Source organism: Rana temporaria, chromosome 3 (assembly GCF_905171775.1).
Source record: "Rana temporaria chromosome 3, aRanTem1.1, whole genome shotgun sequence".
NCBI lineage: Eukaryota > Metazoa > Chordata > Amphibia > Anura > Ranidae > Rana > Rana temporaria.
This window is the reverse complement of record NC_053491.1, coordinates 18,433,116-18,446,889: the sequence shown is the minus strand read 5'-3', so window position 1 is coordinate 18,446,889 and position 13,774 is coordinate 18,433,116. Positions and strand designations below refer to the sequence as shown.

At 49.6% G+C, this 13,774-nt stretch overlaps 1 protein-coding gene across 1 annotated transcript in view; it reads left to right on the top strand.

Annotated features, from left to right (window-relative positions):
• The window catches only part of CERS3 (ceramide synthase 3), a 187,839-nt gene that overhangs the window by 80,774 nt on the left and 93,291 nt on the right, over window positions 1-13,774 (top strand). The window contains exon 3 of the mRNA XM_040342326.1: window positions 7,740-7,922. Within this exon, the coding sequence (XP_040198260.1) occupies window positions 7,750-7,922 (173 nt within the window). The 5' untranslated portion in view covers window positions 7,740-7,749. The remainder of the gene's footprint in view (window positions 1-7,739; window positions 7,923-13,774) is intronic.

The window sequence follows — 13,774 nt, the reverse complement described above, 5'->3', positions numbered from 1 at the left end:
TGACAGCAGCGGGAGCCAATGTAATGGATGAAAATTGGGCCGGTTAAACAGGGATGATCGATCCATCGATCCGTCTCTGGCCGACTTCAGTAGACGGCTCCTGAGATTCAGATCAGCACAATTTTTGGGAAGCACTTGGGCTGCCTCTGGATATCAGAAGACATGCGTTCCTCTAATGTGTTTCTACAGCTGATGCCATCTGTTCTCATTGCGCAATGTTCCCACCATTCCCAAACTTGTACACACAAAACAACCGGAATCTTCCTTCCAGAACTGGAATCTTCTCCTTCTCTGCAGCTGGCTACACACTGAGCAATATGACAGGTCCAAGCGGTACGAGGACGGGGCCACCCAGTTGCGGGGGAGAGGGGTTGCAGAATTGTTAATGCATGATGTAGAATGGGTGTAGCTCCCTAAACCTGTTCCCCCCCCCCCCCTGCTAGCTGGCCCGGGTGGATGCGCGTGGACTGTGCATGCATGGCCAATCGCTTGCTCCCAAATAAATGGGGGGAAGGGGGTGAGTGGGTGTCCTGGAGCAAGGTGACGAATCAAGGCACAAATTTGGAGCATATGTGTAGTAAGGGGGCGTGGCTAAACAAATGCCCCCCCCCAGTGATGCTGCCCCTCCTGCCCTCACCCTGAATCCACACAGAGCTTCCGCTGCGTAATGTGTTGGCTAATGATTGAATAATAACATTGTATTCCAACTAAAGCCCTGTACACAAGGCCGGGAATCCCGTCAGGAAAAAAACATTGGTTTTCCTGGCGGGATTCCTGGCAAGCTTTTCTTGCAGAGCCGTGCATACAGACGGCCATTAAAAAAAAAACGCTGTTCTTTTGAATGGCAAGAATGCGGTGCCGTCATCGACTACGATGAGCCGGCGCTCGTCACATTCGATGCCGTCGCCGCCATCTTGCTACACCCTACACTATGCCTTGTATGCTACCGCGCATGCCTCGAAGGATTATCGGGCATGCGCGGGTTTACCTTCGGACAGGCAAGCATACAGACGACCGGTTTTCTCGGCAGTAAACGCTCTGCCGGGAATCCCGACGAGAAAATAGACAGCCAGGTTCTCTATTTTCTGCCGGGAAAACCGGTCGCGTGTACGAGGCTTAAAGAGGAAGTAAACCCTGATGGGTTTTACTTCCTCTTTTGCTACATTAACCGCTTAACGACCGCCGCATGTATATGTACGTCCACAGAATGGCACGTACAGGCATATGGGCGTACATGTACGTCCCTGCCTTTCCGCGGGTCGGCGGACCGACCCCCCCCGTTACATGCGGCGGTCGGAAATCGTCGGGGAGCGATCCGGGACGAGGGCGCGGCTATTCGTTTCTAGCCGCCCCCTCGCGATCGTTTCCCGGAGCTAAAGAACGGGGAGAGCCGTATTTAAACATGGCTTTCCCGTGCTTCACTGTGGCGGCTGCATCGATCGAGTGATCCCTTTTAAAGGGAGACTTGATCGATGACGTCAGTCCTACAGCCACACCCCCCTACAGTTGTAAACACACACTAGGTGAACCCTAACTCCTACAGCGCCCCCTGTGGTTAACTCCCAAACTGCAACTGTCATTTTCACAATAAACGATGCAATTTAAATGCATTTTTTGCTGTGAAAATGACAATGGTCCCAAAAAATTTGTCAAAATTGTCCGAAGTGTCCGCCATAATGTCGCAGTCACAAAAAAAAACGCTGATCGCCGCCATTAGTAGTGAAAAAAAAAAATAATAAAAATGCAATAAAACTATCTCCTATTTTGTAAACGCTATAGATTTTGCGCAAACCAACCGATAAACGCTTATTGTGATTTTTTTTTTATACCAAAAATAGGTAGAAGAATACGTATCGGCCTAAACTGAGGAAAACCAAAAAATGTTATATATGTTTTTGGGGGATATTTATTATAGCAAAAAGTAAAAAATATAGCATTTTTTTCAAAATTGTCGCTCTATTTTTGTTTATAGCGCAAAAAATAAAAACCGCAGAGGTGATCAAATACCACCAAAAGAAAGCTCTATTTGTGGGAAAAAAAGGACGCCAATTTTGTTTGGATGCCACGTCGCACGACCGCGCAATTGTCTGTTAAAGCGACGCAATGCCGAATCGCAAAACTTGGCCTGGGCATTTAGCTGCCTAAAGGTCCGGGGCTTAAGTGGTTAACAGCCTGCAAATGTCCCCTTTCTAGACATGTGCAGTTTGTTTCGTTCTGAATTAAAATTTGTCTGAAATTTGACTTTTTTTTAATTCAAGTTCCGTCCAAATTTTTCTTTTTTCATTAGTTTAAATTTGGTATTATTGTAATTCGAATTTCCGAATTACAATAATACCGAATTTAAACGAATGGAAAAAAATAATTTGGACGGAACTTGAATTTGAATAGATTCAAATACGTTTTTGAATCAAATTTGAATCGTTTTTGAATTTCCAGAGAGTAAAATATAATAGAAAATAGAGGAATAGAATAGAAAAAAATATAATGGAATAGAAAAGACTACAACAGAAAATAAAAGAATAGAATATAATAGAGTAAAACAGAAACAAAATAAAAAAATAAAAGAATGGGGGAAACAAAGAATAGACTATACTAGATTAGAAAACAATAGAATAAGAAAAAATGGAATAGAAAAAATATAACCATTTCCCAAAGTTCAAATAGAATCAATTCAAATTTTGAGTAGAATAGAAAAGAATAGATTAGAATAGAAAAACAACTGAATACAATAGGGCCAGTTTCACAAAGACTTACGACGGGCGTATCAGTAGATACGCCGTCGTAAGTCTGAATCTGCGCCGTCGCAACTTTAAGCGTATGCTCAAACTGAGATACGCTTAAATGTTGCTAAGATACGGCCGGCGTAAGTCTCCTACGCCGTCGTATCTTAACTGCATATTTATGCTGGCCGCTAGGGGCGTGTACGCTGATTTACGCCTAGAATATGTAAATCAGCTAGATACGCGAATTCACAAACGTACGCCCGGCCATCGCAGTACAGATACGCCGTTTACGTAAGGGGTTTGCAGGCGTAAAGATAAACCACCACAAACATGGCGCGGCCAATGTTAAGTATGGACGCCGGAACCGCGTCGAATTTTTCACATTTTACGTCGTTTGCGTAACTCGTCCGTGAATGGGGCTGGCCGTAATTTACGTTCACGTCGAAAGCCTGACGATTTGCCGACGTCATTTGGAGCATGCGCACTGGGATACGGCCACGGACGGCGCATGCGCCGTTCGATCGAAACGTCATTTACGTGGGGTCACAGTTAATATACATAAAACACGCCCACAGCTTCTACATTTGAATTAGGCGGCCCTAATACGCTACGCCGCCTTAACTTTAGACGCAAGTGCTTTGAGAATACAGCACTCGCCTCTCAAAGTAGCGGCGGCGTAGCGTAACTACAATACGCTACGCCTGCCTAAAATTACGCCGAGCTACGTGGATCTGGCCCAATAGAATATAACCATCTTCTGAAATTTCGAATTTCAAATGGAATAAATTTTGAATAGAAAATAATAGAATAGAAAATAAAATAATAGAATAGAAAAGAATAGATTAGAATAGGAAGATGGTTATATTATTTCTATTTTATTGTATTATTATTTTTTTATTCAATTTGATTGTATTCCATTCTGTTCTTTTATTTTCTACTGTTTTACTATTTTCAATTTTTTTTTATTCTATTCCTTTATTTTCTATTCTATTTTGTTCTGTTTTACAATTTTTTCTCTATTCTATTCCTTTATTTTCTATTCTATTTTTTTCTGTTTTACAATTTTTTCTCTATTCTATTCCTTTATTTTCTTTTCTATTTTATTGTTTTTGGAAACTTGAAAACTATTCGAAGACTTTTTGCATTTGAAAACTATTCGAAATTGATCCAAAAATGATCTGAATTTTGAATACAAATAAACAAAACAAATTCCAAAAACAAATTAAACGGGTTAAACGAATTTAACTAAACCCATTTTTCATTCTGCACATGTCTAGGTCCTTTCACTTGTGCGACCCTGGCTGTGATTTTGTTGTGACTTGAAGCAGTGCCTGTGTAATGTTGAGGTCTATGGACCTCAAGTCACATCAAAGTCGGACCAAATTAGTGCATGGAATACTTTGAAGTCGCACATTGGAAATCATGGGGTACGACTTGCCCTGTGGCTTTACAGTCCCAAGTCGCAGGACAAGTCACACACGTGTGAAAGGGGCCTAAACACATAATTGTCATCTCACTCTCTTATTTCTCCCTCTCTGTCATCTCTCTCTTCTCCCTCTCTGTCATCTCTCTCTTCTCTCTCCTGTCACCTCTCTCTTCTCTCCCCTGTCACCTCTCTCTTCTCTCCCCTGTCATCTCTCTCTTCTCTCCCCTGTCAACTCTCTCTTCTCTCCTCTCTCTCTTCTCTCCTCTGTCATCTCTCTCTTCTCTCCCCTGTCATCTCTCTCTTCTCTCCCCTGTCAACTCTCTCTTCTCTCCCCTGTCATCTCTCTCTTGTCTCCTCTGTCATCTCTCTTCTCTCCCCTGTCATCTCTCTCTTATTTCTCCCTCTCTGTCATCTCTCTCTTCTCTCTCCTGTCACCTCTCTCTTCTCTCCCCTGTCACCTCTCTCTTCTCTCCTCTGTCACCTCTCTCTTCTCTCCTCTGTCATCTCTCTCTTCTCTCCTCTGTCATCTCTCTCTTCTCTCCCCTGTCATCTCTCTCTTCTCTCCCCTGTCATCTCTCTCTTCTCTCCCCTGTCATCTCTCTCTTCTCTCCTCTGTCATCTCTCTCTTCTCTCCTCTGTCATCTCTCTCTTCTCTCCTCTGTCATCTTTCTCTTCTCTCCCCTGTCATCTCTCTCTTCTCTGTCATCTCTCTTCTGTCATCTCTCTCTTCTCTCCTATGTCATCTCTCTCTTCTCTCCTCTGTCATCTCTCTCTTCTCTCCCCTGTCACCTCTCTCTTGTCTCCTCTGTCACCTCTCTCTTGTCTCCCCTGTCATCTCTCTCTTCTCTCCTCTGTCATCTCTCTCTTCTCTCCTCTGTCACCTCTCTCTTCTCTCCTCTGTCCTCTCTCTCTTCTCTCCTCTGTCATCTCTCTCTCCCCTGTCTCTCTCTCTTCTCTCCTCTGTCATCTCTCTCTTCTCTCCTCTGTCATCTCTCCCCTGTCATCTCTCTCTTCTCTCCCCTGTCTCTCTCTCTTCTCTCCTCTGTCATCTCTCTTCTCTCCCCTGTCTCTCTCTTCTCCCCTCTGTCCTCTCTCTCCCCTGTCACCGCTCTCTTCTCTCCTCTGTCATCTCTCTCTTCTCTCCTCTGTCATCTCACTCTTCTCTCCCCTGTCATCTCTCTCTTCTCTCCCCTGTCATCTCTCTCTTCTCTCCCCTGTCATCTCTCTCTTCTCTCCTCTGTCATCTCTCTCTTCTCTCCTCTGTCATCTCTCTCTTCTCTCCTCTGTCATCTCTCTCTTCTCTCCTCTGTCATCTCTCTCTTCTCTCCTCTGTCATCTCTCTCTTCTCTCCTCTGTCATCTCACTCTCTTATTTCTCCCTCTCTGTCATCTCTCTCTTCTCTCCCCTGTCATCTCTCTCCTCTGTCATCTCTCTCTTCTCTCCTCTGTCATCTCTCTCTTCTCTCCTCTGTCATCTCTCTCTTCTCTCCTCTGTCATCTCTCTCTTCTCTCCTCTGTCATCTCTCTCTTCTCTCCTCTGTCAGCTCTCTCTTCTCTCCTCTGTCATCTCTCTCTTCTCTCCTCTGTCATCTCTCTCTTTTCTCCTCTGTCATCTCTCTCTTCTCTCCCCTGTCATCTCTCTCTTCTCTCCTCTGTCATCTCTCTCTTCTCTCCTCTGTCATCTCTCTCTTCTCTCCTCTGTCAGCTCTCTCTTCTCTCCTCTGTCATCTCTCTCTCCTCTGTCATCTCTCTCTCTTATTTCTCCCTCTCTGTCATCTCTCTTCTCTCCTCTCTCTCTTCTGTCATCTCTCTCTTCTCTCCCCTGTCATCTCTCTCTTCTCTCCTCTGTCAGCTCTCTCTTCTCTCCTCTGTCAGCTCTCTCTTCTCTCCTCTCTCATCTCTCTCTTCTGTCATCTCTCTCTTCTCTCCTCTGTCATCTCACTCTCTTATTTCTCCCTCTCTGTCATCTCTCTCTTCTCTCCTCTGTCATCCCACTCTCTTATTTCTCCCTCTTCTCTCCTCTGTCATCTATCTCTTCTCTCCTCTGTCAGCTCTCTCTTCTCTCCTCTCTCTCTTCTCTGTCAGCTCTCTCTTCTCTCCTCTGTCATCTCTCTCTCCTCTGTCATCTCTCTCTTCTCTCCTCTGTCATCGCTCTCTTCTCTGTCATCTCTCTTCTCTCCTCTGTCATCTCTCTTCTCTCCCCTGTCACCTCTCTTCTCTCCCCTGTCAACTCTCTCCTGTCTCTTCTGTCCTCTGTCATCTCTCTCTTCTCTCCCCTGTCATCTCTCTCTCTCCTCTGTCATCTCTCTCCACTGACATCTCACTCTCTTATTTCTCCCTCTCTGTCATCTCTCTCTTCTCTCCTCTGTCATCTCTCTCTTCTCTCCTCTGTCATCTCTCTCTTCTTCTCTCCCCTGTCATCTCTCTCTTCTCTCCCCTGTCATCTCTCTCTTCTCTCCTCTGTCATCTCTCTCTTCTCTCCTCTGTCATCTCTCTCTTCTCTCCCCTGTCATCTCTCTCTCTTCTCTCCCCTGTCATCTCTCTCTCTTCTCTCCCCTGTCATCTCTCTCTCTTCTCTCCCCTGTCATCTCTCTCTCTTCTCTCCCCTGTCATCTCTCTCTTCTCTCCCCTGTCATCTCTCTCTCTTCTCTCCCCTGTCATCTCTCTCTTCTCTCCTCTGTCATCTCTCTCTTCTCTCCTCTGTCATCTCTCTCTTCTCTGTCATCTCTCCTCTGTCATCTCTCTCTTCTCTCCTCTGTCATCTCTCTCTTCTCTCCTCTGTCATCTCTCTCTTCTCTCCTCTGTCATCTCTCTTCTGTCACCTCTCTCTCCTCTCCTCTGTCATCTCTCTCTTGTCTTCTCTGTCATCTCTCTTCTCTCCTCTGTCATCTCTCTCTTCTCTCCTCTGTCATCTCTCTCTTCTCTCCTCTGTCATCTCTCTCTTCTCTCCTCTGTCATCTCTCTCTTCTCTCCTCTGTCATCTCTCTCTTCTCTCCTCTGTCATCTCTCTCTAGTCTCCTCTGTCATCTCTCTCATCTGACCTCTCTGTCATCTCACTCTATCAACTTTCTCTGTCATCTCTCTCCTCTCCATTATCTCTTTCCTCTCTATCATCTCTCTCTCTCCCCTCTCTATCATCTCTCTCTCCTCTCTATAATCTCTCTCTCCTCTCTATCATCTCTCTCCCCTGTCATTTCTCTCTCTCCTCTATCATCGTTCCTCTTTATAAAGCTGAATTATTATATAAAAGTAAGTAAGTATTCGGTGAGTCTCTCCGGTGTCGGTGGTGAGGAGAGGAGTGTAGTCGTCTCTCTCTCCCCTCTCTATCATCCCTCTCTCCTCTCTATCATCGTTCCTCTTTATAAAGCTGAATTATTATATAAAAGTAAGTAAGTATTCGGTGAGTCTCTCCCTCCCTCCTCTCTCCGGTGTCGGTGGTGAGGAGAGGAGTGTAGTCGTCTCTCTCTCTCTGTCAGACATGAATCACTTCCCGCCCCCCCCCCTCATCACTGACCCCCCTCCTCCTCCTCCTCTCTCCTCCCCTCCCCCCGGCCTCCTCTCCTCACACACTCCTCTCTCTCCTCTCCTCAGGTCGGTGGTGATGTCGGTGTCGGTGTCGGATTGGTTCTGGTGGGATCGGATCTGGTTGCCGTGTAATTATACATGGAAGGATCTGGAGAACGATGAGGGGACCGGAGCCGTGTCCCCCGCCCAGCTCTATGTCACCTTACCGCTGGCCCTGGCCTTCATCCTCCTCCGACTCTTCTATGAGAGGTAAGTCACCCTCCCTTCCCCCCTCCTCCTCCGAGGTAAGTGTCCCCCCCACCCCCCGGGAGAAGTTTGCACTTGTTGATCCTGTAGTGTGTGAGGGGGAGACGGCGTATGTTGGTGACATTCCGGTCTGTGAGCCCCTCCCCCTTTATTATGGGATGTCTCCGGTGACACGTGTCCCCATAGGACGGATTTCTGGGACTTTTGTTGTTGTTTGCAGGAGTCTTGTATGTGCTCTATGTTATGTTGTCACCCCGGGGTCACCCTCTGAGGGGGGGGGGGGGCTATGCTGTCACCCTCTGAGGGGGGGGGGCGCTATGCTGTCACCCTCTGAGGGGGGGGCTATGATGTCACCCTCTGGAAGGCACTGTGCTGTCACCCTGGGATCACCCTCTAGGGGGCGTTATGCTGCCACCCTCTGGGGGGCACTGTGCTGTCACCCCGGGATCACCCTCTGGGGGGGGGGGGGCGTTATGCTGCCACCCTCTGGGGGGCACTGTGCTGTCACCCCGGGATCACCCTCTGGGGGGGGGGGGGGCGTTATGCTGCCACCCTCTGGGGGGCACTGTGCTGTCACCCCGGGATCACCCTCTGGGGGGGGGGCGTTATGCTGCCACCCTCTGGGGGGCACTGTGCTGTCACCCCGGGATCACCCTCTGGGGGGGGGGGGGGCGTTATGCTGCCACCCTCTGGGGGGCACTGTGCTGTCACCCAGGGATCACCCTCTGGGGGGCGTTATGCTGTCACCCTCTGGAAGGCACTGTGCTGTCACCCCGGGATCACCCTCTGGGGGGGGGGGGGGGGCGTTATGCTGCCACCCTCTGGGGGGCACTGTGCTGTCACCCAGGGATCACCCTCTGGGGGGGGCGTTATGCTGCCACCCTCTGGGGGGCACTGTGCTGTCACCCAGGGATCACCCTCTGGGGGGCGTTATGCTGTCACCCTCTGGAAGGCACTGTGCTGTCACCCCGGGATCACCCTCTGGGGGGGGGGGGGCGTTATGCTGCCACCCTCTGGGGGGCACTGTGCTGTCACCCAGGGATCACCCTCTGGGGGGCGTTATGCTGTCACCCTCTGGAAGGCACTGTGCTGTCACCCCGGGATCACCCTCTGGGGGGGGGGGGGGGCGTTATGTTGCCACCCTCTGGGGGGCACTGTGCTGTCACCCAGGGATCACCCTCTGGGGGGGGCGTTATGCTGCCACCCTCTGGGGGGCACTGTGCTGTCACCCAGGGATCACCCTCTGGGGGGCGTTATGCTGTCACCCTCTGGAAGGCACTGTGCTGTCACCCCGGGATCACCCTCTGGGGGGGGGGGGGGGCGTTATGCTGCCACCCTCTGGGGGGCACTGTGCTGTCACCCAGGGATCACCTACTGGGGGGCGTTATGCTGTCACCCTCTGGAAGGCACTGTGCTGTCACCCCGGGATCACCCTCTGGGGGGGGGGGGGCGTTATGCTGCCACCCTCTGGGGGACACTGTGCTGTCACCCGGGATCACCCTCTGGGGGGCGTTATGCTGCCACCCTCTGGGGGGAACTGTGCTGTCACCCCGGGATCACCCTCTGGGGGGGGCGTTATGCTGCCACCCTCTGGGGGGCACTGTGCTGTCACCCCGGGATCGCCCTCTGGGGGTTTTATGCTGCCACCCTCTGGGGGGCACTTTGCTGTCACCCCGGGACCATCCTCTGGAGGGGCACTATGCTGTCGCCCTCTGGAAGGCACTGTACTGTCACCCCTTGAGCACCCTCTGGGGGGGCACTATGTCACCCCAGGACCACCCACTGGGGGGGCACTATGCCATTACCCTCTGGGGGGGGCACTATGTCACCCCAAGACCACCCACTAGGGGGCACTATGCCGTCACCCCAGGACCAACTTTTGGGGGGCGTTATGCCATTACCCTCTGGGAGGCACTGTGCCGTCACCCCAGGAACACCCTCTGGGGGGGCACTATGCCATCACCCTCTGGGGGGGCACTATGCCGTCACCCCAGGATCACCCTCTGGGGGGGCACTATGCCGTCACCCCAGGATCACCCTCTGGGGGGCACTATGCAGTCACCTTTTGGGGGATAACGTCGTGCATGACTTCAGAAATAAATGTAAAAAATCACCCCGGTACCGTGCGCTTTGGAGGCCGCAAACGCACTGCGATTGTTAGAGGTGCTGCGGGGGGCCGTTAACCCTTTCACTTATTTTTTTGATCAGCTGTGTCCAATCACAATGTAAACAGGATTTGCCGGTTATCGGCATTCTTTCCTCACACTGACAACATGTGAGGAGAGGAGAGCCGGTAAGCGCCAATCCACACAGGGGACATCTACACTGACAATCAGCATCCTGATTATCAGTGCAGTGCTGCCAATCTGTGCCAGTGCTCATCAGTGATGCCTGTCAGTGCCGCATATCATTGCAGCCTATTGGTGCCCATCAGTGCCACATATCAGTGCAGCCTCATCAATGCCAATATGTGCCCACCAGTGCTGCCAAACTATGCTAATCTGGGCCTATCAGTGATGCCTGTCAGTGCCTATATTGGTGCAGCCTTATCTTTGCTAACCAGTGCCGCCTCATCAATGCCAATCTGTGCCCACCAGTGCTGCCAAACTATGCTAATCTGGGCCTATCAGTGATGCCTGTCAGTGCCTATATTAGTGCAGCCTTATCTGTGCCAACCAGTGCCGCCTCATCAATGCCAATCTGTGCCCACCAGTGCTGCCAAACTGTCAATCAGTGCCTATATTAGTGCAGCCTTATCAGTGCCACCTGAGCCATATTTCACCAGTGCTGTGCCACATATCACCAGTGCGGCCAAACTGTGCTAATCTGTGCCAATCATTGCCTCAATTAGTGCAGCCTCATCCATGCCAATCTGTGCCGCATATCAGTGCTGCTAAACTATGCTAATTTGTGGCCATCAGTGATGCCTGTCAGTGCCTATATTAGCGCAGCCTCATCTGTGCCCACCAGTGCTGCCAAACTGTGCTAATCTATGCCAATTAGTGCAGCCTTGTCAGTGCCACCTATCTGTGCCGCATATAAAGTGGAGCCAATCTGTACCCACCAGTGCTGCCAATCTATGCCCACTAGTGACACACCCATCAGTGCAGCCTCATCAGTGGCAATCTGCCCACAAGTGCCGCATATTAGTGCGTCCAATCTGTGCCCGCCTGTAATGCCTGTCGGTGCAGCTTCAGCAGTGCCAATCTGTGCCCACCAGTGCTGCCAAACTGTGCTAATCTATGCCAATTAATGCAGCCTTGTCAGTGCCACCTATCTGTGCCGCATATAAAGTGGAGCCAATCTGTACCCACCAGTGCTGCCAATCTATGCCCACTAGTGACACACCCATCAGTGCAGCCTCATCAGTGGCAATCTGCCCACAAGTGCCGCATATTAGTGCGTCCAATCTGTGCCCGCCTGTAATGCCTGTCGGTGCAGCTTCAGCAGTGCCAATCTGTGCCCACCAGTGCTGCCAAACTGTGCTAATCTATGCCAATTAATGCAGCCTTGTCAGTGCCACCTATCTGTGCCGCATATAAAGTGGAGCCAATCTGTACCCACCAGTGCTGCCAATCTATGCCCACTAGTGACACACCCATCAGTGCAGCCTCATCAGTGGCAATCTGCCCACAAGTGCCGCATATTAGTGCGTCCAATCTGTGCCCGCCTGTAATGCCTGTCGGTGCAGCTTCAGCAGTGCCAATCTGTGTCCACCAGTGCTACCAATCTGCCAATCCATACCCATCAGTGAAGACGAAAAATCCCTTATTTACAAAATGTTATAATGAAAAGTAAGGAAAACTTTTTTTTTTTTTTTTCAAAATGTCGGTCTTATTTGGTTAGTTTTAGCAGAAGAAAAAAAAGTGATTAAAAACCACCAAAATCAATCTTTATTTTTCTGAAGAAAATGATAAAAATGGAATCTGGGTACAGTGTTGTATGTCATTCAGCACTAAAAGCTGATAAATGTCTTGGACAGGAAGGGGGTGCTAGAATTATTGCTCTCACTCCAGCATGTACGACCGTATGTAATGTGTATTGCAGTTGGTATATGGGGAGAGGGGGTGCCTCTAACATCTTTTGGGCGGGGGGGGGGGGGGAATTGTATGTGCTTGAGTTTAACTTTTATTTTTTGCGATTTAAAAAAAAACTATTACTTAGGCCCCTTTCAGACGTCCGCTCCGCCTGTCCGTTATTACGAATCCGTTAACGGACTTGTAATACATCCCTATGGGATCGCGTCCGTTAGCGGATGGAGCATCCGCTAGCGTCCGCGTCCGTCGGGATCCGGTTTTTGGACAGAAGAAAACCCTATTTTTCTTCCGTCCGGCGGAACGGAACTGATGCAGACGGACAGACGGTCCGTCTGCATCTGGTTCCCCATAGGGCAGAGCGGAGCTGAGACAGGGCGGTCCCTGCACTGTGTGCGGGGACCGCCCTATCCGCCGACAGCTCAGCGGGGATCCCCGCTGAGCCGACGGAGACACACGGAGCGGTCCCAGAAACGGTCCGCTCCGTGTGAAAGAGCCCTTAAAGATTAGTTCTGCATCCCCCCTCCTGCTTTGTCAATGGGCTGGCTGTGGGTGCGGGGGGGGGGGGGGGGCAAGGAGGAGGGGGGGGGGGGCAAAGTTCTCTCTCACTGCCACAGCAAAGAAGTGAACTATAGGTATCTATCTCTATCACATACATTTTTTTTGGGGGGGGGGATTGAGTAAGGGAGGGTTATTACCCCTGTCAGTTTTTTTTTTTTTGCCATCTGTGTCCCATTGGGGAGATTTCCCTTAATTTCTTGTCCCAAAGCCAAACAGGAAGTGAGAGGAAATCCCTGCAAAGTGAGGGAACGTTTTCCCTCCTATTCTTGTTCTGGCGACAACCCAAAAATGTTGGGATTTTTTTTTTTTACTTTCACTCTCAATGATAATGACAAGAAACAGGAAGTTGGCTGTATAAGGTATTTACTGGCAGAAAAAAAATGTTTTACTATCCAAAGTTAAAACGACAACAAGGGCAGAAGATTTAATAGATGGAAAGATGAAAAAAAATTACTGAAGTTCCACTTTAAGGCAATAAATTGATTTGACATTGATAATAATCTGAAAGTCCAATTCAACCTTTCTATTGCCACCCTGAAAATGATCAGTTGGGGTGTCACTGTCATGTGTTATTTATATACGATTGTCATCCTATGTAGACAAAATGATCTGGTTGAGGAGGCGGTCACCTAATTTCTGTGGGTACAGACCCCCCCCCTGTATTGGGTTCAGATCACCCTGTATTGGGTACAGAACTCCCCTATATTGGGTACAGACTCCCCCTGTATCGGGTACAGATCCCCCTGTATTGGGTACAGATCCCCCTGTATTGGGTACAGATCCCCCTTGTATTGGATATAGACCCCCCCTTTATTGGGTAAAACCCCCCCCCCCTTATATTGGGAACAGATCCCCCCATATATTGGGAACAGATCCCCCCCATATATTGGGAACAGAGCCCTCTGTATTGGGAACAGACCCCCCCCCCTGTATTGGGAACAGATCCCCCCTATATTGGGAACAGATCCCCCCCTATATTGGATACAGATCCCTCCTATATTACCCCACCACTGATCTATGTATGAAGAGACAGTGTGGTAACACGGATAGTTTTGTAGAATTGTCCTGTATTCCTGTGTGCTGGGACTCTGTGTCGGCTTGTCTTCATACTCAGCACACAGGGCTTGGCATTGGAAGCCTCCGGCCGTGTCTCATGGGGTATCATGAGTCACAGTTGACTTCCGTGTGCTGCTCACCAGATCACACACAGGCAATGCGGAAGCACGGGGTGTGGAGCAAGAAGTGCCAGTTATTAGGCTG